Below are 24,984 nucleotides of genomic sequence, written 5' to 3'. Positions count from 1 at the left end.
GCAGGCCCTCACAGTACCCCAGGAAAGGGGAGCCCACTGTCCCAGGCCTGCAGGATTTGAGTTCTGCCCGCCAGCTGCACTGATGCTGCCCTTCCTCTCCTTGCCCTACCCTCCCATCACCTCGGCTCCGGACACCCGGGACTTATTTAAACTCTGTTGCAAGTGCAATAAACCCGGCCTGGTGCCTCCACTGACCAGAGCTGGAATCTGTGTCCTACCCTACTTTTCCCAAACCCATCCTGGAACCACACAGCTTGGTGGGTAGGAAATGTCCATGTTTTTTCACAGCTTCTCTCCACTGGGAGCCAGAAGTATGCCCCCCCCCCCCAGGAACTGTGGAACTGGTTTGGGGGATCCCTTATCTGAGGTGAGAGAGGTGATGGAAAGGGTGAAGGGAGGGCTTGACCTGTCAGCCCCCAACACCAGGTCTGGTCCTCAATCCCTTCTCAAGAGAAAGGAAAGGAATACCTTCTCTTTGGGTTTGAGGATTAGGAAAGAATGCAAAGGGGGAGGTCCAAGTTAAAGGTAGGGAAAGGTGGTTCAGAAGACTCACCTGGGCTTCCCTAAATAAGAATTATGAAATGGGTTGAGAGAAAAAGCCACAGAACTCAATCAGAAGAAAGCCAATTAGGTTTTTCTTTGTTTTGTTTTTATTGCTTATTGTATGCTGGTAGGTAGAAAGGGTGTTAAATAGTTTGCATGCATTATTTCATTTAATTTTTGTCGGTAATCCCCTGAAGTAGGTACAATTAACCCCATTTCCATAATGGGAAATTGAGGTCCAAAGAGGTTATGTAACCTGCCCAAGGTCATACAGTGAGTGCCAGAGCAGAGTGAAATTCAGCCGTGTCTGACTGTGAAAGTCCTCCTTAACCAACATGCCATAGGGATTCAGGTCTTGGGTGAGAAGTCAGTGAGGGAGCTCCTCAGGGTTGTCTGTCCCCTTCAGGCCCTTGTGTAGCAAGAGGAAGGAGAGGGGTGCTGAAATTTTAATGGGATTGTTCGAGGGGAAGATGTCCATGTCCTGCTAGACCAGAATTTAGCCACCAGAGGGCAGCATAACCACAAATTTATGGGAATTTTGGGAAAAGAAGGTTATGCGATCCACCTCATCCTCATTCCCCATCACCAGAGCTATTCTTATTAACTCAGGCTCCTGCCTACCAGAGACTGCATCACCTCAGGAATATCTCTCCTGGGAGACCAGTCCTGCTTCACATTCCAATCTGTGACTTCTTATAATTCTGTACCTCAGGAACTCCTTCCTAGAACCCATTAATGAAGAGGGACTGATGGGGAGGGAGAGACCTGATAGAGCAGAGCCACCCAGCATTTCCAGGCTAGCAGCTATGGCAGAGGCACTGGGAATTCTCAAAGAAGAAACTCCCATACTCCCCCTCTTGGGGGAGGGGTGGAAGTGGCATCAGCCAAATTCCAGGGACCAGATCTGAGATTTCTTTATGTATGAGTATGAGGAAATGAGAGAAGGTGGGTGGTGTTTATTGACTGGTGTCATGGATGTGTCTGTGTAGTGCCTGTGCCTTTGAGTCTCAGAGAGTGACAAGGTCTCTCCCAAGGATGCACAATATCTTAAAGAAGGAATTCTTAGGCTGAGAAATGCTGCAGATGAAATCCACACTGGCCTCTCTGTCCTGAACTGTAATTCTCAGGTCCTGGTCTGTTTCCTTTCCAAGTCTCTCAGCCACTCCAGAATATGCTGCCTCCCGTCCTGAGGCTTGAGTGATCAGAAGAATATGAGGATGGGGAGCCTAGGAGGCCTGAGCCCTAACCTTGTCTGTTTCAATGGGATGGAGAGGCCCCCAGGAGGGAACAGAGCAGCTGGGGGTACAGGAAGGGGGAGGGGGCTCAGGAGAGGCAGCTGGCAGGCGGGAAGCTGATCTGGGGGTCTCAAGTTTCTTGACATCAATTAGAGCAGCCTGCCTGGGCTCATTAGTAGCCCGGGGTGCAGGGCTCATCAATAATGAATTCACCCCGAACACTGCACCCCCACCCTCAGCTACCTGCAAGGTCACCCCACCCTCCAGCCAGCTGCCTACCCTTAGTAAGCTAAGCACCCCCTCTTCTAAGACTTCCCTAACTCAGAGTCCATGGGAGCAGGATGGGAGGGTAGACAGGGCTGAGGACAAAGGGGTCTCTAACACCAGTACCACTCCTAATGCTGACTCTTGTTTGTTCTCAGAATCCACCTGGGAGGAGAAAAAAATGGGAAGAGGCAAGGAGTGTATGTGTAGGGAGTGGATAACAGGGTCTGGGAGAAGCAGGCTTTGTGATACTAGGGTTGAACAGTATGGTGGTAGGTTGGATCTGGAGCAAGAGAACCTCCACCAGTGAGCTTGGAGACCCCACATTCTCTCCCAGGTCAGACTTGGGCAGCAAAGCCACTGTCCCCTAAGATCTCTGGCCTTTGAATGAGAACATTCCACGGCATAGGCACTGTCAACATTCTCTTGCCCTTGAGCTGGAGTATCTTGGCTGGGAAAGAAACAGATCTTTTCTTCAAACCATATCAATGGGGTAAGGGCAAGAGACTGCTCAGGCCCAGAAATAGGAACTTCAACTTCCTGTACCTTAATTAGCCATCTAGTCCCCACTTTCCTGCAGAACCCAGGAATACCAGTCTCCAGTCCCCTTCCCCTTCTTAGGCTGTTCCAAAAGTACAATCCTGTCACCCTCCCACCCACCATCTTCCTCCCTGCCTCCACCCTCCCTAAATCCCAAGTGTTCTAGTTCCCAGTCATACCTCCTTTCCCTCTGGCTGGGTTGGCCTGAAGCTGGCTGCCTGGCATTCTGGGAAGTCTTCCTCCTGCCCTGCCTCGTACCTCCCTGGGGCAGGTACAGACAGGTCCAGGCTGCAGCAGCTGCATCTTCCCCAGACACCTTGCAGACTCCCAGACTCAAGCCTCATGCTAGGGTCCCAGTAGCCTGCCTCCAGCTAAGTCCACCTGTTGATTCTTAGAATACATCCTGTGTCTTGCACACTGCCTCCCCACAGACATTCTCCCCAGCCCATACATTCTGTCCTATCCTTCATCTTCCTCTCCAACTCACCAGACACCCTCATCAGTCCTCTTCCACCCAAGCTCACCTTAGTGGGAAATGCCCTGGGCTCAGGCCCTGGATGGATGCTCCCATCCCCACCCCAATCCAGGTCATCTCTACAAGGTTAAGCCTCATTTCTGGTCTTGTGTCATCTTCTGGCTGCTCTAATGACTTCAGCTGCAAACTTCTATGTCCACTTCTTTGGATCCATTGAGTACAACCTCTTTACTCAGACTTTCCCTAAAGACCTAGACATTCAGACCCCAGCCAGAGTTCAACCTGGGATCTAACTTCAAACCCACATTTCACCTCTGAGACCCAGCCCCCAGGCATCCTGCTCCCAAGTTGGAGAATCAAATAAGAACCCAAACATTCTCTGCCTGGGCCCTGCCAAGCCCATCACTCTGGAGAGGACCCAGGTGTCCCACCCAACCCAGGCCCCGTCCCTCCCCAGAGTACTTAGGCATCTGCCACCCCATATGAGCTCATGACCAAACTTCCCGACCTCAGACTCAGCCCTTCCCAGGAACCCATGCATCTTAGTTTACAGCTTCCTCCACCACCTCACTGTCTTCTAGATGTGTTGTTCCCTCAGCCCTGGCTCCAAATCCAGGAGACCCAGGGGCAGCAAGCACAGGAGAAAGTGTGACGCGGCGAGGAGCCGCCAGGACGCCCCCTCACGGAGCCCTGGGTGTCGGGGTCCCCCCTCCTCCCGTCTTCACCTGCTGCGGGCTCCGCCCCCGCTCCGCCTCGGCCGGCTTCTGCTCCTCCCCCGACTCCTCCCCCCGTACCCCCAGCCCGGCCAGAACGGCCCCCGGGACAGAGCGACGCGGAACCCCCGGCGCCTGGGTCCCCAGCATGATCCTCGGTGAGTGGGCTCTGCGGCTCCAGGTTCCAGGCTCCTGGGTCCCTCTCAGCAGGTCACCCCCCCACCAACCTCCCGGCACCGCGGTGACTGCGGCCGCCCGTCAGCGACCGGTTCCCCCTCCCCCTTCATCTGGCTCCACATCTGGGGTCCCCTCCTCCCCAAGCTGCCGCTTCTCCCAGTAATCTAGGGAGTGGTAAGGGGGGAGGCAGAGCCCAATAAGACCCCCACCCCATAATGAGAACATTGCGTATTCATGAGGCTCATGAATATTATATGACAGTCTATGAGAGGCTGGGGGAGGGGGTTGGTCCTGGCCCGGTGGAGTTGAAGGAGAGGTTCTGACCCGTCCCCCCTCCCTTCTGCGCCTTCCCCCACCCTTAGCTCAAACACTCTGACATCCTTCTGGGCCCAGGATAAGAGGGAAAGGAGGAAGTGGGGTGTGGGTGGGGGTGGAAGATGGTGGGAGTAGCCTCGAGGTGTGTGTGGTGGGAGGTGGAGACCTGAGGGCTGGAGATAAAGGGGCTTGGGAGAAGAAGGGGCGGGAAACTGCCCATCCCGGGGCCCCTGCGGCTCGGATCCTGTCTCCGCAGCCATCCTGCCCCAACACGCCGGGACCTGCCTCTCTCTCTCCCTGCTCTGGCTGCCTGGGCCCTTCCTTCCCGGCTTCCTTCTTCCTCCTTCCTCCCACAACCCCACTGCCACCTCTGCCTTGGGCCAGGGGCACAGGGAGAGGAGGGGGCAATGGAGAGAGTAAAGATGGGGGAGGAGAACACCCGCTGGGCGCTGACAGCTCTTCAGCCACAGCCACCCCATCCTCATGACCTACATCGGAAGGGAGCCCTGGGTGGGGGAGGAGAGGGACTAGCTGTGGTGGGCTCCTCATCAGCTTGGCTCCAAAGCCCCTACCTCCACATTAGTCCACAGGTCTACCCTGTCCCCTGACCTCTGACCTCTGCCCTGGCTAGGCCAGTTCCTGGGCCTTGTTTATGGTGGGAGTCCCCCAGCAGGCCCAGATACCTGTGTCTCCCTGTCCCCCACTGGGGACACCTGGCCCCTTGCTGGTGTCCCAGGGCCTGCCTGGCTCCTACCTCAGCCCTTTGCTAGACCCTCTCCTGTTTGCCTCCTTGGCTCTTGCTTTTCTTCTTTAATTTGACCCCTGTTGACTTCCCAATAGCAGCCTTTCTCCCCCTCTGCCCTCCTTCCTCCATCTCTTTCTCTCCCTCCTGTATCTCATCACTCTCTCTCCCACTGTGTCTGCCCCTCCACCTGGCACACCATCATATCTGTTCAATAAATGAAGGAAGTAATTCCATAAATGAATGAGTATTCGCCACCTTCTATCCCGTCAGTATTTCTAGCAGGGAAGAGACTCCCCACCCATCTATGAAGACTATCCTCACCCTAGAGTGACTGTCACCAACACCCCTTGGACTCAGGCCCCCAGAGCACAGGCTCCACATTCCTCCAACCTGTGCAATCCCTGCATGCTGGCCCCACCCTGGGCACAGGCCCCACCCCAGGCACAGGCCCCAGAGGCAGCACCACGCTTGTCCACAATAGGCCAGTGTGAGCTGCACCTCCCCCTGGGCAGTAGGCCCTAAAGAGGACCTCAGCAAGCTGCTCAAGTCAGACCAAAAGCCCACCATAGAACGAATGCCTGTGTCCACCAAAGAGCCCCTACCACATCTCCCCTGGAAGACACTGTAACTCCCTCCTGTGCCCAGCCCACAGAGGGATGGGAAGCCTGGCAGTTCACACACCTTAGCTGTCTTTGAGGAAAGGAGAGAGGGAAGAAACTGCCAGAAAGGGTTTAAGCCCCTCCTTCAGGGTCTGGTTCGAGGGTTTTCAGTTTCTGAATGCTGAGGCATGATATGGTCTGTGCATGAATCCATGTGTATGGTGGCCCTGACCAGCAGGTGGGGCCCAACCTGCTTGCTCAAGATCTAGACAGTGGGACCAGGCTGAAGGTAGTGGCTCCGGGCTCAGTTTCCCTGTTCTGTGCCTCTCACTGTCCTCTCCATGTGGGCCCCGAGTGCAGTGAAGGGCCCATTGATGGGGTCTCTTTCCTGTCAGGCTGGGAAGATCTCCCAGGGGCCTTCCTTCCTTCCCTTCCTAGCCACCTCCTCCCTCTGGGCCGTGCCCCCACCCACATCCACCCTGGGGTTATTAGGGATAATGTTTTCAGTAGGTGTTCATAATCACTCCCTTGTTGCTTTCATCTTTGACTTCAAAGGCTTTCCAGCCCTCAGCTTGCCTCCTGCTAAGATAGGGGAAACTGAGGCAGAAGGGAACAGAACCATGGAACCTGGTCAAGAAGGCAAGACCCAGGGGTTCAAGGCTTTTCCCTCAACCCCCAGTTTAAGGCATTTCTGGGGAGGGAGAAAAAGAGATGGATTATCGGTGAGATCCCAGTCCAGACTCCAGTCCAATTTCTCCCTTGGCCGCAGAGTCTAATTCCCATATTAACCCAGTACTGACCCCATGTTTTCATCACCTTGGACCCTAATGCTACTTGCAACCCTAACCCTGATACCTCTCTCTGATTTGAGTCTCATCCCGGCCCAATCTTCAGACCAACACTGACCAACAGCCTTACCACAACACTTTTCCTGGCTCCTATTCCTACCCACACACCGCCACTCCTGAGCCAGCCCATGGCAGAAGCTCCCATTCTTTATCTCCAGAGCTTGAAGCCCCAGGCCCTACCTAAGATAGCTGGCTAAGGGGTTGGGACTCTGACCTGGCCAGAATTTCTGGGGAAGAGAAAAGGGTAAAGACCAGACACACATCAGTGGGATGGAAGGGGTCAGATGTGGCTTGGTGCTGGAGGGGAAATCTGAGCAGGATCAAAATGCCTAGAGCTAGGTAGGGCACAGAAATGGACAGATGGACATCCATTCAAGGGTCTGAGAATTCACCCCCTCTAAAGTGCATTGGAAACTGTCTTTAATAAAGCATTTGGCAGTTCCCCACAGAGTTGGGTGGGGCTCTGTCTACTGGGTAATTACTCTAATGAGCTTCCCTCTGGAGTGGCCTGTCCCAGCCAAGCCCCAGCTCCTCCCTGCCCTGCCTGACATGTGTGCCTCACATACACATGCAAACTTATACACACATACTCCAGTTTGCTCACTGCCACCTCTTCCAAACCCACCTGAAGCCTTTACCTAAACAGATGTCAAAAGCCCCGGATTTCCTACCTCATGGTTTCCTGTTTCTCCAATCCTTACTGTATTCTTGCCTTGTCCCCCTCCCACCTCTAGCCTATCCAGAAAAAATGTAGTGCCTGAAAACTTTTTCTCTGGAGCCAGACAGATAGGTTCAAATCCTTGACTAGCTGTGTGACCTTGGTCAAGTGACTTCCCCTCTCTGAACTGATTGTCACCATCTATAAACTGAGGGTTCATTTATTTAGCAAATATTTATTGAGCTTCCTCTGTGGCACGTCAGTACTTTATGTGGATTAGTTCAATCCTCTCAACAACTTCATGAGGCAGGCACTATTGTTCTCATGTGACAAATGACAAATGAGACTAAGAAAGTCCAAGAAACTAGCTAGTCAACCAGGTACTGAGCAGGGAAACTGAATATGTAAAGTGCCTATAAAGTAAGACCTCAAAAAGTAGCAACTATTATTATTCTCAGAAAAGGGAAAGGGAACTGAGGCTTAGGCCTGTTCTCCCACCTCGGCCCATGAGCTGTCATCTAGCCCTCTTCCCACCTCAGATCTCAGAGTGGAGTGGACACAGGAATCTAAAGGAGACAACTGACCTCCAGAATTGCCCACCTTGCTTCCCTGCTTCACTCCATCCTCATTTCACCCCTTCCTCCCACCCCACCCCTGTGCTCATGTCAATAGAAAAGACAAATTGGTGGCCATAGAGAGTGGCTGCTGACTGTTTTTCCAACAACCCCAGAAAGTGCAGGGCCCTCACTCTCCCCTTCCTCCCTTTGAACATGACGGAAGCTTGTGCTCAGATCTCTGCTTCAGAGTTAGACTAGAGCCCTTTGGGGTTATGTAGCAGAGAAAGAATTTGCTACCAAGTGTGACAGATCTTGATTTAAATCCCAGCTCTGAGACATATAGGCTGTGTGACATCAGCCAAGTTCTTTAACTCTCTAAGCCTCAGTTTCCTCATATGTCAAATGAAAAAAGTAGTATCAGCACTCCATAGAAACATAGCTACCTCCAAGATTAAATGTGATAACACTCAGAATTCGTTACCTGGTACATAGCGGCTCCTTGATGCTTTTTTTTGCTGTTGCCTTTTCCGGAACTCATCTCATTCCTCTGAGATGGGTGTTTGAGACATGGGGGCCTAAAGAGTCTAAAGCTGGGGAAAGGGTCAAGGAACTGCTGGTTCTGGTGCTCTGGGATGGGGCAAGTGCCAGCCCCAAACCAGCTGCTGGAGGTGGGTGCTGGGTGCTGGGTGCCAGGGACTCTGGGACTGCTCAGGTTTCTCTCACCATTCCTGATGCTGCCTAGGGCTCATTAAGGCTGCCCAGGTCTCCTGGGGAGGGGAGGGGCGTAGGGAGAGAGGCCACAAGGGGACAGACCAGGAAGGAGAGATGGTGGGCTGCCCAGCAGTCTGTCTGTCCATCTCTTCTCTCTCTCTTTCTTTTTCTTCCTGTCCTCTGTCTATTGGTCTTCCCTAGTCTATCTCCCCTCGTCCTGTGCTCTGTGTCCAGCTTGTCAGCGGTCTCTGCTTTTCTCTCTCACTTTGCTCTCTTCATCTCTCCATTGTTCACTATCCTTTTCCTTATCAGTGCCTATGTCCCTTTCTCAGCCGCTTACTCCTGCTCTGTTAGTCCTTCTCACTCATTTTTGTCTGTCTCCTCACCTCCAGCCCCACCCCAACTCTAAGGTGACAGAGGAGGGAACGGACACAGGGCATACAGAGCCCAGCTGCCCAAGGGCCAAACCAAGCATCTTGCTTTTTCTGTCAGCCCTTGGATGTCTAGAGCCCAATCTCCCAGCAGCCTTGGCCTCTCTTGGCCTGGGGCACCCTGGCCACCAAGACCTGGCTGTGGGCAGAAGAGACAGACCCCTCCAGACCTCCTGGACCAGCTCCCTGCCCCCAGCTGTGCCTAAACCCTCCCCACCCCCTCCCTCTCTGCCTCCGATTCCCCTAATCCCTGCTCCCCCGCCCTCCCCTCTGCCCCACTTTTCCAGGACTCTGATTGGCTGATTCTACTGACTGGACTTGGGGGGAGGGGGCTGGCCACGGAGGGGGTAGGGGGCAGAACCAAGGGAAGGGGACGCTGTCAGGCCCAGGCCCCTGGGGGGCCAGGGCCAGGCCACTGCCTGGGGGCAGCAGGCACCAGAAACTAAAGGTATGAAAAGGGACAGTATGGAGGGAGCAGGAAAGGATGGCGGGGACCCTCTGCCCCAGGAAGGTCAAGGGAGGACGGGGCCAAGCTTGCAGACTCCTAGGTTTGCCTTTGTTCCTGGGAACCCCTGCTGCTGGCAGAGGGTTGCAAGAGCAGTGAAGGGCAGCCAGAGTTCCCTGACTGGTGGACAGTGAGGTCACAGACTTGAGCTGGGCCAGTGGAGGCCAAGAGGGTCTTAAGGGCCATTGGGCCAACCCTTGGGAGCCTGATGGGGTTCCTCCCATGGCTGTGGGGGAGAAGAGTTTCAGGGGAGGGTAGTGGAGTGGCTGGCCTGGACTTTCATTTCCCCTTGGGGTCAGACCCAGGCATTCCCCCTTCCAGACGCCGGGTGGCAGTTCCTCCTGCAGGAATGGAGCTGAACACTCCCAGTGAGACAAAAGGGCGTGGGGGTAAACAGGAAGGCTGGGAGAAGGGGCTCTGAGAACGGCCTCAGGAAGTCCACCTCTCAGAGCATATGCCACTCACCTACTACCTGCCCCCAGAGATATCAACAGTTAATTTTAAATTATGATTGGGCCAAAATCATAACTCTTTGGGGTACCTGAAAGTATCAGTAGCCCTCCTCCAAGTCTAGGCCTCAGTATTCCCCTCTGGGCAGTGGGATGAATCAACCACCTGACTCTGTACTCTCTGGGGTGAAACCTAGCCTTCAACACTTCATGGGGAACAGCAATACCAGAAGAAGGGAGTGGCCAGGGGCACAGGGCTCCCAAGGCCTACTGGTCCAGCTCACAGGTCTGTGCTCTTCCTGAGTCTATAAAATGCTTAAAGGTCTTGAGGGAGGGAGGCTGGAGAAGGGGGAAGTGAAAAACCCCTAGAAGGAAAGGACTGGTCTGTCCCCTCCCCCGGGGCTTACAGGGCACTGTGCTCCATTGCTCTGGAGCCAGCAAACAGGGGAAGTGTGTGTGCATGGGGGTCACACTTCCACGTGTGGGGGCCCCAGCTGTGGAGTGGGATTCACAGGCTTGGGTGGGGCTCCTGAGCTTCAATCTTCCTGCCCCACATAATGTTTTCTCTGCCCTTCAGGAAGCCTGAGCCGGGCAGGGCCCCTCCCTCTGCTACGGCAGCCCCCCATCATGCAGCCCCCACTGGACCTCAAGCAGATCCTTCCCTTCCCACTGGAGCCAGCCCCCACCCTGGGCCTCTTCAGCAACTACAGCACTGTGAGTAGTAGCCTGCCTGCCTTTCCCACCCTCCTGTGACCCTGGCTCCTTCTCTCCCTCTGACCCACCCCTGCCCTCTTCTCCCCTTGTATCTGATTCCTTATCTCTTCTTAGGACCCTATCTCCTTTACTTCTAGTCAATTACAAGTATGTTGGCTATCTGGTATACTATGGACAGCAATAACAAAAATACCTAATATCTGCTGAGGTCTTGCTATGGGCCACTCTGCTAGGTGTTTTATATGAATCGTCTCATTTAGTCCACCACCTGGAGAAGTAATGAGACCTAGATTGGTGGCTGTGACTACAGGGAGGTGGGAGGGTGATAAGTGCTGAATCCAGAAAGAGGGAATAAGCAGCGACGTAAGCATACTCGTTTGTAAGTCCCAGCTCTCTAGAGCCTGCAGTTGGGTGGGTAGGGTCACTGGGTTTAAAGGGCCGACAAAATTATCTAGACTTAAAGTAGGAGAGATGCATTCTTAAGCAAGATAGTGACTTGGTAAGAGCAGTGGTTGGAGAAAGTGGGTGGAGCAGTGAGATGGAAGGGAGCCTGGAGGAAGGTGGCTAGTTAGAGGCTGTCCCAGCAACAAGGGTCTGCAGGGAAACCTGGAAGGCCAGACTGGGATGGTGGCAGTGGCAGTGTGAGTAGAGAGGAAAGGGGGTGGATGAGGTGTTTCCAAGGAAATTTTGACAAGTTGTGGTGACCAACCAGTATTTGGAAATTGGGGAGAAGAGAGAGGATGAGTCAAGGATGACTCCAGGGTTCAGGCCTCTGTGACTGGGAGGAAAAAAATCACTTTGACAGGGTATTGGAAGAGGAAGCTGGTCTGGGGTGAGGCTGCTGAACTCACTTTAGAACATAGTGAGTTGGTGTACCAGTGGGACATTGAGCCAAAAATGTCCAACAGACAGTTGGAATTTGGGTCCTGGAGAGTGGGCTGGAGCTACAGGCTTGGGGGAAGTCAGCCTTATTCAACTCAAATAACCCACCTTCAAATCATATTCAGCTACAAACGTATATTGAGCATCAACTATGTACCAGGCACTGCAGATGTTTCTATACAAGATCTCATTTAATCTTCACCACAACCCAACAAGGTAGGCCTTATTAGTCCTGCTTGACATATGGTAAGACAGAAACTAAGGCCCAGAAGGGTTTAGTAATTTAGCTAAGCTGACATAGTATGTGCCTAAAGGTATGATTTGAACCCATAGTATCTGATTCCAAATAGAGTTCTCTTTATACCACAGCGGCTCCCTCCAAATTCCTCCCGAAGAATCCCAACCAACATTTGCATTGAATTTTGAAGTTTACAAAGTGTTTTTCGTATTCCAACCTTTATAGCAAGCTTGTGGGTAACTGTTGTTTTACCCTCATTTTAAAGATGAGAAAACTGAATACTGACTATAAGCAAGGCATGGTTCTAGATATGATGGAGACATGAGGGTAAACATGATAGTAGGTCTTGAAGGACCTTATATTCAGGGAGAAATAATAGACATGCATACCGTGATCTACAATGTAAAATAGAGGAAGAGTTACAATCATTATGACAGAGACACTAACAAGAATGCAAGCGAACCCCGAAAAAAATATTTTGAACAACCTACTATGTGCTGGCAGGGCTACAGGGCTCAGTCCGTGCCCTTAGGGAGCTCATAGTTTAGTAGGAAAGACACATTAACAGGTAGTCTATGATGTGAGAAGAGTGGTGTCAGAGGCATTTAGCTTGTGTGGGAGCCCAAGGGGGTGTCAAGGAAGACTTGATGGATGGGGTGGTGCCTAAGGGACCAGCTAGAGCTAGGCAGGAAAAGGAGGTTGAACCTGGATCGTATAACATATGATTTGAGCTTTGGAGAGCCATTAGTAGGATTTTAAAAGGGGTCTAGAAAACATTCAGTCTGAAGCAAATAGCATGAACAAGGGCTAGAAAATAGCACTGGAGAAAGTGCAACCGATTGGATTGACTGGAGCAGAAGGTGCTGGGAACACTCCCCCCACCACCACCCATCTACGTGCCTAATGTGCACTTTTCCTCAGGTCTCTCATCACTTTCCACATTTTATAGATGAGGAAACACACAGATTCAGAGAGGTTAAATGACTTGCCCAAGGTCACAAAGCTACTTAGTCGACTCATGTGGATAATCCAGGGTTTCTGACTCCCCCAGGGTGCATGATTCCACTGCTTCTAGTGGGGATAAGCTATTTAAAGCCATGAACATGAATAGGCATGAAGAGTGCAACAGGGTATTGAGCAGCTCCAACTTTGGCATCTGATTGGCAGGATTTGAACTGACATTCCAAAAGTACTGGCTGTATGACGTTAGGCAAATTATGTAGCCACTCTGAACCTCAATTTTACCAGCTATAAAATAGCATAGTAATAGTACCAATTCACAAGGCTGTTATGAGAATCATATTATAGAACCATGATGCCTAACACAAAGTAAGCATTCAGTGTTAGGTGCTATGATTATTATGTTATTGCTATTATTTTTATATGAGGGAGGATCAAGTAGAAAGGTAGTATGGCTAAGACCTCAGGTTTGGGAAATAAGCAGAATTAGGCAGCGGGAACAGAAGGAGACTCCAGCAGAGGAAATGGAGGAGCCACTGGAGGGGGTGAGGACAGAACCAGGTTGCTGTAGAGTTGGAGAAGCCAAGGGAGGGAGTGTGGCGGCCTGCATCAATAGTGTCAAATTCTGCAGGGGAACGAGGACTGCAGAAAAGCTGCAGGCAGGCCTTTGGCATTACTGTGCAGCAGTTAAGTACAGGGCTCTGGAGTCAGGCTGCCCAGCTCTAAATTCAAATCCCAGTTCAGCCACTTACTAGCTTATGACCTTGGGCAAATTATTTAACCTCTCTAAACCTCAGTTCCCTCATCTATAAAATTAAGATGGTAACACTACTTACTTGAATAGTGGTTGTGCAAATTAAATTAGATAATCCATGCAAAGTGCTCAGTACAGAGACTGGCACATCCAAGGCCTCAGTCAACATTAGGTGGTGGTATTATTATTATTCATGTCAGAATCTCTCCCTGCCTGGACTAATATTTTCAGATCTCTCTCTTACTTGGGAAGTCCATACCCCTTAGACCTCTCCCCACATTATGCTTCTCTCTGCCCTTAGATGTCCCTCATTATTTCCCAAAGACAGCCTCTCCCCCTGCGTCTCTCATCGATCTGTCCTAGGTGGAATGGGAGGGGATAAGATCCAGAGAAGAGAGAACAGGAATGCTTGGACCTGTCCAGAGAGGATGCGGAAATGTATGGGGGGAGTGGGCTGCTCTGCCCTCCAGGGCTGCTCCCCCAGTGCTGCTCCCACTCGACCGCCAGAGGGCAGCATGTGCACGAAGCCTAAGCTCCTCAGGGACCTAATTTTCCAGCAGGTGGCGAGAGAGGGGAGGAGGTGGGAACAGGTTAGGGACGACGTCCCCAATCTGAGGTCGCTTCTGCCCTGGGCCGCCCCAACTGCACCGTCCAGAAGGGTCACTGGGAGAGCAGTGCCTGACACTTAGGTACCTGGGCTCGGTTTGCCATCCCAAGTAGGGAAGTGACATGTAAAAGGGGCACATGTAAAAACCATATGCTGAGGGAGCAGGGGAAGAAGGGTCGTCTGGGGGACTCGGAAGAGAGGTTGTCAGCAGAGGAGCGAGGGTCAGGGCGGAAGGGATGGAAGAATAAATATCTGGGCTGGAGAAACGGGGTCGTGCATAAAATTAGTGGGTACCCTGGACTCAGCAAGGTTCTCCAGGGCAGGAAGCCCGTGGTCAATGACTCGTCGCCGGGCCCAGCAATCCCTCGACAGGTCAAGGGCTTCCCTGGATCGAGTGTCTGGACGTGAACACCCCCTCCTCTCCTCTTTTCGCCCTAGCCCCTCTCCATTCCTCTCAGCCTCCTCTCCCCGCTCCCGTCCCCGGCCCGCCCTCGTCCCCGCCTCTGGGGCGGGCTCCGGTGCCGGCCGGCACCGCCTCCCAGTCTCCGGGCCGTCCGGGCCGCACAGCCCCGAGACACCCGGGCAACGAGCGCCGCGTCCCCGGCCTATCCGGCCCGGCCAGGCTCGGGTCCCCGGCTCGGGTCCGCCACCCCGAGCCATGGAGCCGCGGCCCCCGGGGTCCCGCAGGGTAAGCCACCCGGCCCCTCCTCTCTTCCCGGCTCCCCCCGCAGCCGCAGCGTCCCCCCACCCCACCCCATCCCCGCCCGCCCCTGCTGGGCTGGCTACCTCTCCTTTCGCCTGGTCCTCGGGTTATCCAGCCCATCCCCCATAATCGGCACGGCCCCAACCAATCTCTGGATCCCAGCTGGCGCCCCCAGAGTGCTGTCACCATACTACATACCCCGGCCTCTGCTTCTCAGGTCCTTGGAGGCCCCCACATCTTCAGACTTTCCATCAGGTTCTACACCTACCCTCAATTACCATGTCGCTCAGATCCCTCTTATCCAGCCCTGACCCCATCCCAGCCTCTCCCCTTCCCAGCATCCCTCCCCCACCTGCTTCCACCTGCTCTTTAGATACTCCTAGCTCTCTCTCTTTCCTATTTCAGTCCTTCCTGTCCCTCAGGTCTTCCCATCCCTGAGATTCCACCTTCCTTCCCTTTTAGCCTTTATTTTGGGTGGTGTGTGTGTGTGTGTGTGTGTGTGTGTGTGTGTGTGTGTGTGTGTGTGTAGAAGTGGCATGGTCAAACAAGGGGCAGAAATTTCCATCAGATAAAGGGCAATGGAAGGATATGTAATCATAGGTCCCACCTTGTGTTCCTGATCTGGTTTCCCCTTCCCTGCCTCTTGCTCTTCCCGATTTATTTTGCCCCAGCTTCAGGGAGCAATTCCCCTTAATGTCTGCTGTTGGAGGGCAGGTGGGAGAGGACTGTTATGTAGACCTTTCCAGACAGTGCATAGGCCAAAATTCCAGGGAAGGGGCTCTGGAGTGAGACAGGCTCTGTGAGATGCTGGCCTCCACCCCTCCCCAGAGAGCCCTCATCTAGGTCACCAGGGCCCCTTGACCTTGGCCTGGAGCAGCCTGGCTCACATTCCACCTGTACAGGGATTGGGCCCAAGATCCCTCACCTTCAGTCTGGTGTCTCCTCAGTTCCTGGAGGACAGGGTGGGAAAGACCCACCTGATTGGGCTGCAGCCCTCTTCTCCACCTACCCTCACGGCTAGTTGGTATTTATGGACTTAAACTTGAGAAGGGGGGTGTGCAAGAGAAAGGCTCTCTCCCTGGAAGAAAGACCCAAGTGGAGCAGGGACCATCCTCTAGTGATGGACGTTGGGATGGTCAGCTCACCAGACATCCTCAGGGCACTCTGGGGAGCAGGCTGGGGTGGTGTGGTGGGGGGGTGAGGCAGAGAGAGAACCACGGGCCTCTGCTTTCCCCTCTCCATCCCTTTCCTTTCTCCCTACAGTCTTTATCAACTTAGGTTTCCTGGCCCAGACTGGGTTTCTGTTTGGGCTGAATTCCATTCCCCACCCCGCATATCAAGAAGCCAAGGGGCTGAGGAGAATTCTGGGGCAGAGATGGGGGTCTCTGGATAGGGAGGCCTGATGCCTGGAGATTGGGAGCTGAGAGCAGTCATCTCCCTGTTCTGATTAAACCTGCCTCCAACTTGGTCTGTCTTTCTTTCTGCCAAACACATCATATATTCACACAGATAAACACACAGCTGAAGATTACACAATCTGACCACTCATGGCATCAGCAAAGCCCCCAACACAGAAATGTTGATACATAAATGATGTACACGCAGCACATGACACTCCTTCACACTCCACCCATGCACACAGATTGATCACAGCCTGCCTAGACACACACAGACACACCCATTCTTCCCCTGTTTGGCTTTTCTTTGAATAAGACCCAGGCTTCCAGGAGGTGAAAAGTGAGTCACAGAGAGGGGCTGCTTCCAGCCAAGGGCAAGCCAAGAGATGGACGCTTGTCAGTCAGACCAGTTATCTGAACCTGGTCACAGCCTCTGCCTTCACCACTACCAAATGCAGCAGCCCATTTCCTGCTAAAGCTCCTTTCTTGACATTGCCCCCAACTAGCCAGTGAGGCTACTGGGGAGAGCAGAGGAGCCAGACTGTGTAGGCTTTCCAGACTTCCAATCACCTTCTTCATGTGCCCCCCACCCCATTTCATGTTCCTGTTTCTCACCAGTGTCTCACTGGGAGCCATGAAGACCTGGGCACAGGGAGGGGCTCAGCTGAGGAACTAAGGACCCCAAGTCCCCACCTACTATTTTTCACTTGATCCTTCCACCTGGAAGATTAGGCTTTGGCTCTAATTTGGTTCCATTCTTATGAGAGGTCCCAACCATCACCCAGTCCTCAGCCTCAGCTGCATTCCAGCCTTGCCTCTCCCTGGCTGCTTAAGGGCCAGAAGGGAGGAGGACTGTGCAGGGAGTTTTCATGTGTCTAGGCGCCTGGCTTCATCCCCTGATAGCAGAGGGCCTCAGAGAGAAACTCCCATCCTCTCCCCTCCTCATGTGAACTCTTGGCAGAAGACTGCAGACATCTGCTGACCCAGGGTGGGGGCAGACTGTTCCTAATCCCGCCCAGCCCCATTGCCTTGCCCCAGAAGCACTGTGATCCAGGAGAGAGTTGAGATCTCTGGGCTGCCTCCGGCCAGCCCAGCTTCTTAGGTTCCCCTCACTTACTCCCTAGTATTTGCTAGAGCCACCTACTCCCTCCTGAGTTCTTGTAGTGCCTTTAGAAGCAGCTGCCTTAAAGAGGTCCAGGGAGAGCATATGTTTGGGCAACCTGGGGCCCAGAGCTGGGAAACTGGGAACATCTGTCTCCTGGGACCAGAAGCTTGGTTTGGTAGACAGTCTTGCCCCAGAGTGGGGGCTAAAAGGGTTCAGAGGCCTCTGCTGAAGGCCCTAGGATCTGGAGTACCTTTTGCCTTCCTGTCAGTGGGCCTCTGGTGGGTTGGCCTGGCTGTTAGAGAATAGGTCAAGGTGAAAGAGTTGGATCTTCATGGTGTGATGGACTGAGACAGCAGTCCGAATTCAATTTCCAGCTCTTCTATTAACTCATGGTGTGATCTTGGGCAAACCATTTCTACTTTCTGTCAATTGGAAACATTGGGCCAGTGGATCCCTCAGGTCCCTTCCAGTGCTGTGAAGATTGGGCTGCAAGGGAATCAGGGAACTGAAGCCCAGAGCCCTCGGGTACACTGTGGGGTAGGGAAGAGGCTCTGGGGACTTTGGTTGAACCCAGCTGCTGCCAGTGCGGGGGTGATGGACATGAACCTGTGCTGGGGTTCCTGACTCACCCCAGCCTGCCTCCACAGATGGACCCTGTGCAGAAGGCTGTGCTCTCCCACACTTTTGGGGGACCCTTGCTCAAGACCAAGCGGCCTATCATTTCCTGTAATGTCTGTCAGATCCGCTTCAATTCTCAGGTAAGAAGCCCAGCCACTCACCCCCCAATGGGTAGACAGGGGCAGCCAGAGAATCTGGGGGGAGGGCAGAGCCTGGGAGCTCTGGTGAGGGGCAGGGATTAGGGTATGCAGGGGGAAGAGCAGAGAATGGGGATGCTGCAGGAGGGTTAGGGGCTGGTGAAAGGCACTTGAGAGGGACAAGAGGTGGCTGCGTATTTTGACGTGAAGTAGACCAGTCCTCTAAGGCTGACTCCTCCCTCTCTTGGGGACTGAGACATCCCTGGCTCAGGACTTCTTGAACACAGGTGGCCATCAGTGTCCTGGTAGGAGTGTGGCCACTGTCCCATCTGTCCTCGGGGGTGGGACCAAGTTAGGACATTGGCTCCCACACAGAGCCTGTGCCCTCCTTGGCCTCCGCAAAACTCCTCCCCTGGCCCACCCACTTCCCTCTAACCTCCTGGGTTCCCAATCTCTCCTCCATTCCTCCAAATCACACACAAGCCCTATCCCCCACTCCCCTCCCATAGGACTTTCCCATGGGGAAAAGCCACCCAAAACTCAGAGCCTAGGTGTTTGGTCACCCAGATTTCCTCCCTCTGAAGCTCCCTTGGGACATCTGCGGGGTCTAGAGTGGACTCTATGGAAGGGCTCTGTGGAATGCAGGTTCTAAGAGCTTTTAGAGGAAAATAGCAGAGTCTCATTCTGCTGAGTAGGGGAAAATAAAGCACACTCTGCTTCTCTACTCAGTCCACATGCACACACACCATACTGCCAAGCTCTGCACACCACAGCCCCGCCCCTGGACTGTCAATCTTCTTTCCTGACTATCCACAGCTTTTATTTCTATTCTACCCCTGTCTGGGGTGACCTTGTGGCTCTAGGATTGTATGTTCTTAGCAGGGCATGCACATGGGGTGGGGAGGAACCTAGACCAATCCAGCTTTTGGCCTCCCCTCAACCTCAACCCCAGGCATCCCCTCTCCCAACCCTGGGTCCTCACTGGTGGAGGGTGGAAGACTGGAGGGGCAGGGGGCCAGTAGTAGGCAGCCCTCCCCTCTTTTTGCCCTCCCCTTCCCTCCCCAACCAAGTGGCTCTGTTTTGACAGCTGTCTCTGCTGCTCTCTCTGTCTCCAGAACTGGGCATGGGGCCAGGGTTCTCCAGGGTGTCCACAGAGGCTTCAGGGAAAATGAGACCCAGGGGGAGTTATCACGGTAGAGCCCAAGCCTCAGAGTTCCTGGGAGTCACAGCTGAAGAACAGAGGCAGTAAAGGCTAGATCCTGGGGCCAGGGGACACAGACAGTAAGGCCAAGGTCTAAGGTAATGCTGATTGGCTGGATGGCTAGGCCCCTCCCATTTGAGGTTCTACTCTCCCTTTGGGGTAACCCTCCCTTACCCAGAGACTAGGTGAAAACTCTGAGTCAACAGCCAGGCCCTTGGTGTGGTGGTAGGGTGGAGCCTGGGCTAGGTGGGATCCACATTGCCAGCAACTCAAGCTTATTCGCAAGCTAGTCTGAACCCCAGGAATAACCAAGGCTCCTTGGCATGGGGCTCTGCACCTCATGGGTGTAGGAAGAGAGTCACAGCAGCCTGCTAAGAACCCCTCTCCCCGCCCCCATTGCCTTTCACAAGACCTGAAGGAGCTCTGCAGGGAGAATGGTCAGATGAAAGATGATCTCAGATTCCATTTTCTTCCTCCATTCCTAAAGAGCCAGGCTGAGGCGCACTACAAGGGTAATCGCCACGCCAGAAGAGTCAAAGGCATCGAGGCTGCCAAGACCAGAGGCAGGGAGCCTGGTGTCCGGGAACCTGGAGACCCAGCACCCCCCAGCAGCACCCCCGCAAATGGTGATGGTGTAGCCCCCCGTCCAGGTGTGTTTGACCCCCCCACATTCTACAACTGATCTTGTCTCCTCTGTTCTTTCCCTACTTCCCAGAATACTCTGCTTTCATCTCTTTTCCTCAGCACCACCCCACCCCCAACACAAGGTGAGTCCTGGAGCCAAGCACAGTGATAGAAAATTTCCATCTTGTCACCCCCACTCCTGCCCCCGGTTCCTCTTAACAGAGTCCCCAGTATCTGTCCTCTCCACTGCCCAGTGACTCAGAGAGGGGCTAGGGTGGGGCCACCTGGCAAACTTCCTCAAGTAAAAGGGAACTGTCAACCAGGGAGAGGCCCCTTCATCTTGAGGAGAGGGGTGGGAGAGGAAATCAAGATATGAGGGCCTGTCTACTAGAACTCCCCTCAGGGAGGACTGAGAACCCAGGATCCCTAGCAACTCCCTGGATGATCTTGGTAGATCTTTTACAACCTCTCTCGGCCAGTTTTCTTCCCTGGGAAATAGGAGAGTGAGACTTTAAGATCTTTGAGGTCTTTTCTGGGTTTACAAAAAGCAACCCTGAGATTCTTTCTCCCTCACGGCTGATGGCTATCCTCAACAATACTCACAGCCAAGAAACTGGAAAGAAATATCAAGATGGGAAGATATGAGCCAACCCCACTATGGGGATTACCACATCAGATGTCAATCATGGCCAACTCCAGAGGCCCAACATCCCTAATTTCCCCATTTCCTCGGATAGAGCTGGAGGATGAGTTGAGTTCTGTGCTCTGGCCACTTCTTAGCCTGATCATCTTGGGTTACTTTAGTAACATCTCTGTTAAATGGGGATGATGATGATGGTGGTCGCAGCTAATATTTCTTCATTAGCACTGTTCTATGTGCTTTATGCCTATCAGCTCACTTAGTTCCTAGGTTATATCTTTAAGGAAATAAGGATACCTGCTCTACTTTTGTAAACCACAATGTCCTGTCCAGATTGCACTGTGGGGTGTGCTGTCTGGATTGGGATGGAGGTAAAGAATGTCATAAATAGGTAAGAGAAATAAAGGGAGAGATCACAGGATGGACAAGCAAATGGACACTTGCAGGGGTCAGGAGGTCCCCTCCCATCAGCTCCCCATCTCCACTGCCAGCCTCCCCATGACCCGGAAACTGGATCGGCTACTGGAGCAAGAACAGGAGCGCTAGAGTTTCTCCTGTACAGAGGCCAGAACCCAGTGCTGAGCCCTGGGGCCTGTGCATGTTTAATCAAGCTATGAATTATAGAGCAGCCCACATTCCTGTTTCTTCCCTCTTCAGTTCTGCTGTTTCTGTTTCCCTTTTGCCATGTCTGTGTCTCTCCCGACCTCTCCTCACACTGCCTCTGCCCCTTCTTAGAACTCTTTGGCATGCCTCCCTGGGGACTGGGCAGGACTCTGGGAAGGGGCTGACTGGGCAGGAATCCCAGACTGGCTGACAGGCCACTAAGGGGTGAATCTTTGTTCTATACCTCTCCCCCTGGGTAGGCTGACTGCCAGCTTCATCCTGAAAGGGATTCCAGTAGGACTGGACCCCTCAGCCATTCTCAGCTTATGCAGAATGAGCCAGACATTGGAGTCTCACACCCAGCCTTCAGCAGCTGGACCACATCTGGCTCTGGCCCAGGGCATGAGAGCATGCATGTTGTCACAGGGTGGGGACTCCTGGGTCTTTGCCCTCAAGGAAATGGGTCTCTACTACATAAAAAATCCTCTCCAAAAGCCACCTCGGGTGACCCTATGTTTCTCCCCCAACAACAGTTTCCACGGAGAATGGACTGGGTCCAGCCCCAGGATCCCCAGAGAAACAGCCTGGTTCCCCATCCCCTCCCAGCATGCCGGAGACTGGTCAGGGTGCAACCAAGGGTGAAGGGGTGACTCTTGTCCCAGCTTCCCTGCCTGGGGGCAGCAAGGAAGAGGAAGAGAAAGCCAAGCGGTTGCTCTACTGTGCTCTGTGCAAGGTGGCAGTGAACTCCCTGTCCCAGCTTGAGGCACATAACAAAGGTATAGACTCCCCTACCCCCATCCCTGCTGTCCTGCTCTCAGCCCACTCCTGCTTCCTACAGCCTAACTTTCCAGGCTTCCAATATCCTTGGACTCTCTAAGACCTACCAGCCTATCTCCCTCCCTAATCATCTCGCACATTCCTTGGCCCACTTCCTCAGTTCCTCCTCCACCCTTATTTCATTTACCTCTGACTTTCCCGACCCACCTTTTGCTTGGGTGAGTTCCTGGAAGCTTGGAAAACTCCCACAGTTGACGCTCCCTCATGTTATAATGGGGAATGTGGGTATTTTCAGGCTAGTAAGCCTGGAGAATTTTTCCTCCACCCCTTACCTCCTGCCCTCTGTGGGCTCCAGGTACTAAGCACAAGACAATTCTGGAGGCCCGAAGTGGGCTGGGCCCCATCAAAGCTTACCCTCGGCTGGGGCCTCCCACACCTGGGGAACCAGATTCCCCTGCCCAGGACAGAACCTTCCACTGTGAGATCTGCAATGTCAAGGTCAACTCGGAGGTCCAACTGAAACAGGTGGGTCCATGGTCCCAGAGATTCTGGGAAGCTCCACCAGCTAGGGGGAGGGAGAACAGGGAGCTTGGGTAAGCACTCGTCTTCTAGGTCTTCCCTTGGTGCCACAGAAGGAGCGGGCCCAGGCACTTGTGGGTGTGATTACCAACGTTATGGCCCTGCCCCCTGGCGGCTACTCCTTTCCCGGTGGCTCACAAGTCCCTGTCCACTTATCCCCGCAGCACATTTCAAGCCGGAGGCACCGAGATGGCGTGGCCGGGAAGCCCAACCCTTTATTGAGCCGTCACAAGAAACCTAGGGGCGCTGGGGAGCTGGCGGTGAGGCCTGGGTGCTGGAAAATTCGACAACTGGGGGACCGGAGCGGGAAGCAGAAGGGGACGCGGGTTGGCTTGGGAGAGGTGGGGTGTGCAGGGCCAACAGAATGACTTCCCCCCTTTCTCTTTCCCTGCCCTCTTCCCGGTGCAGGGCACGCTGACTTTCTCCAAGGAGCTGCCCAAGCCCCTGGCCGGCGGCCTGCTCCCTAGCCCCCTGGCGGTGGCTGCGGTGATGGCGGCGGCAGCAGGCTCCCCGCTGTCCCTGCGCCCAGCTCCAGCCGCACCTCTACTCCAGGGACCGCCGATCACCCACCCCCTGCTCCACCCCGCTCCCGGGCCCATCCGAACTGCGCACGGACCCATCCTCTTCTCCCCCTACTGACCTGAACACTGAACCCTCGCCCATTCCCCCCACCCCCACCCTCCAGCCGGGACCCAGGCTTCCGGGCTCCAAGCCCGCCCTTCCTCCCGGCACTCCCTGAATGATCTCTCTCCTTCCCCCCCACCCCGAGGTACGGGGTTCCAGGAAAGGGGAGGGGTAGTGGGGGAGGGGGTCTTCAGAAGGGGGGGAACACCCCAGATCTCAGGGAACCCCGCTCCCTGCCCTTCCCTCTCCCCTAGAAAAGGGGGGGCCGTCTCACCCTGGAGCCCCTTGGAGACACCCCTCCTCCCAAAAGCCATGTCTATCCAGCCCTTCCTCCCAAACCTAGCACAAAACGGGGTTCACAAGCCATGGTCGGGGTCCAGGGGGCAGAAATGGATTTTCTTGGCAATAAGCGGACTCTGGGACTCCGGCCCCCTACCCTCAAACTGAAGCGCTTCCGTGAACACCCCGGTCCTCCGCAGCGGAGGCGGGGCCGGGAAGCAGGCGGGATCCTGGGTCCCTCAAAAGCACTTTGGATTTATCGCCTGCAACCTCACTGTGCCCGCCCCGCACCATGCCCCAGCCCCAGATCTAGCTGGGCCCATCGCAGGGGACAGCACTTGGGGGCATCTCCGGCACTTGGGTGGGACCAGGTAGATGCCCCTATAGATCCTTCCCTACCTTCTGCCTCCCCAGTCTGGATTCCATTCTTTTCACCAGCACCCATCGCCCAAGGGGTACCGAGGGGGGCAAGGGGTGTCCAGTCTAAGCCCACCCCCGCCTCGCCTTCCGCAAAACTGTGAGCAAAAAGCAATAGAAGCCTCGCCCCCGCCCCTCCCCTTTCTGCAGGATTCGCCAAGTCTGTAGCCTCCCCCATCCCAGCTCCTAGACCTCATGGCTCTCCCACCAGACACCTCCACTGCACAACTCGGGCGGGATGTGACCTTCCCCCCAACACACACAACTCTGTGGTGTCCGTATCGTCAGCCCTTACAGCACCCGCCCCGGGACGGGGACGGGCTCCCAATGGCCTTCCCGTCCCCATCAATTCTTTCTGCTTGACGATGTAGCAACCCCAAGCCACGTCTTTCCCTTTTCCCTATCCCTGACAATAAAGTCCGGATTCGTTGCCTCCCGTCCCGCAGACTCGGACTCTCAGTCTTTGCCCGTTGTTTGGGAGAATTCCGTCTGGAGAAGTATCTGTCTGTATGGTGAGGGGAACGCGCGTGCAGGAAAGGGGGGGACCAGAAGAAGGGGGATGGGAAGACGAGGGTGGGAAAAGTCAAGATCCGAGGTTTGTGCAAAGCGAGTAGGGACTCCCCATCCCACTCAACGCCGACTCCCGCCCAGCGCAAGTGTAAACTTGGCCTTGGGGAGTCATTCGAAGTCCAGTCTCCTCCAGACCTCGCCGCAACTCCACCAGGCGGCGCCAACAACATGGCAAAGGAGTCTTCCTTAGGCTAAGCCGCTCCTGCGGTGTGTCTCACGGTTTTAGGGAGATAGATTTGGACCGTCTCAGACAAAGGGAAGAATCCAGGCTTTTGCACCCCTGGTGGGAAACCCTCGCAAGCGACACGCAAAGCACGGGAAGATGTGGGGGCAAGGACTGGGAATCTGAACTCTAGGTTCTACTGGGCTTCATATAGTGACCTTGAGTTAGTCCTTTCCGTCCCTGAACCTCAGTTTCCCCATCTACAAAATGATCAGGTTTGGGTCTCTCAAAAGTTCATTGAAATTTATTATATCTAAGACTAAAAACTGGGACTGTGCCATTTACAGATATGCTGGAATACCTTTTCATCTGGTCACTTAAACTGTCTCTGGGACAGGGAAGCTCTCTGCTCAGCTGCCTCTCACATGATGTAGGGGAAGGGATCTCCTCTCTATCTCCAGAATTCACTTCAATGACATACTCCCTAAGAGCAGCCAGTGACTCTGTGACCCCTGCCCTCTAGCCCTGCTGGGTGACAAGAAGCTCAAACAAAAAAGACCAAACCAAAACCCAGCATATCCATGGTGTCTTCCTGAGTTGCATCTTCTTTGCTCACTTCCTCTTCTC

At 54.0% G+C, this 24,984-nt stretch overlaps 1 protein-coding gene across 5 annotated transcripts; it reads left to right on the top strand.

The window, feature by feature from the left end:
- Window positions 1-352: 352 nt before the first annotated feature.
- On the top strand, window positions 353-24,064 carry ZNF385A (zinc finger protein 385A). 5 transcript variants are annotated; one of them, XM_036915345.2, is made up of 9 exons: window positions 353-367; window positions 3,639-3,928; window positions 10,343-10,479; window positions 17,773-17,883; window positions 19,569-19,731; window positions 21,482-21,724; window positions 22,081-22,250; window positions 22,469-22,564; window positions 22,713-24,064. In XM_036915345.2, exons 2-9 carry the CDS (start codon window positions 3,919-3,921, stop codon window positions 22,941-22,943), a joined length of 1,161 nt encoding a protein of 386 aa, XP_036771240.2. In that variant the 5' UTR covers window positions 353-367; window positions 3,639-3,918; the 3' UTR covers window positions 22,944-24,064. The 5 variants fall into 5 exon arrangements, with proteins under 5 accessions (XP_036771240.2, XP_057342710.1, XP_036771243.2 ...); XM_036915348.2 differs by lacking the exons at window positions 353-367; window positions 3,639-3,928 and adding an exon at window positions 9,133-9,259; XM_057486727.1 differs by lacking the exons at window positions 353-367; window positions 17,773-17,883.
- Window positions 24,065-24,984: the final 920 nt, after the last annotated feature.

The sequence above is a fragment of the Manis pentadactyla genome, chromosome 10 (assembly GCF_030020395.1).
Source record: "Manis pentadactyla isolate mManPen7 chromosome 10, mManPen7.hap1, whole genome shotgun sequence".
In the NCBI taxonomy this organism is placed as follows: domain Eukaryota; kingdom Metazoa; phylum Chordata; class Mammalia; order Pholidota; family Manidae; genus Manis; species Manis pentadactyla.
The sequence above is the reverse complement of the archived record's forward strand: the minus strand, read 5'-3'. Positions and strand labels throughout refer to the sequence as shown.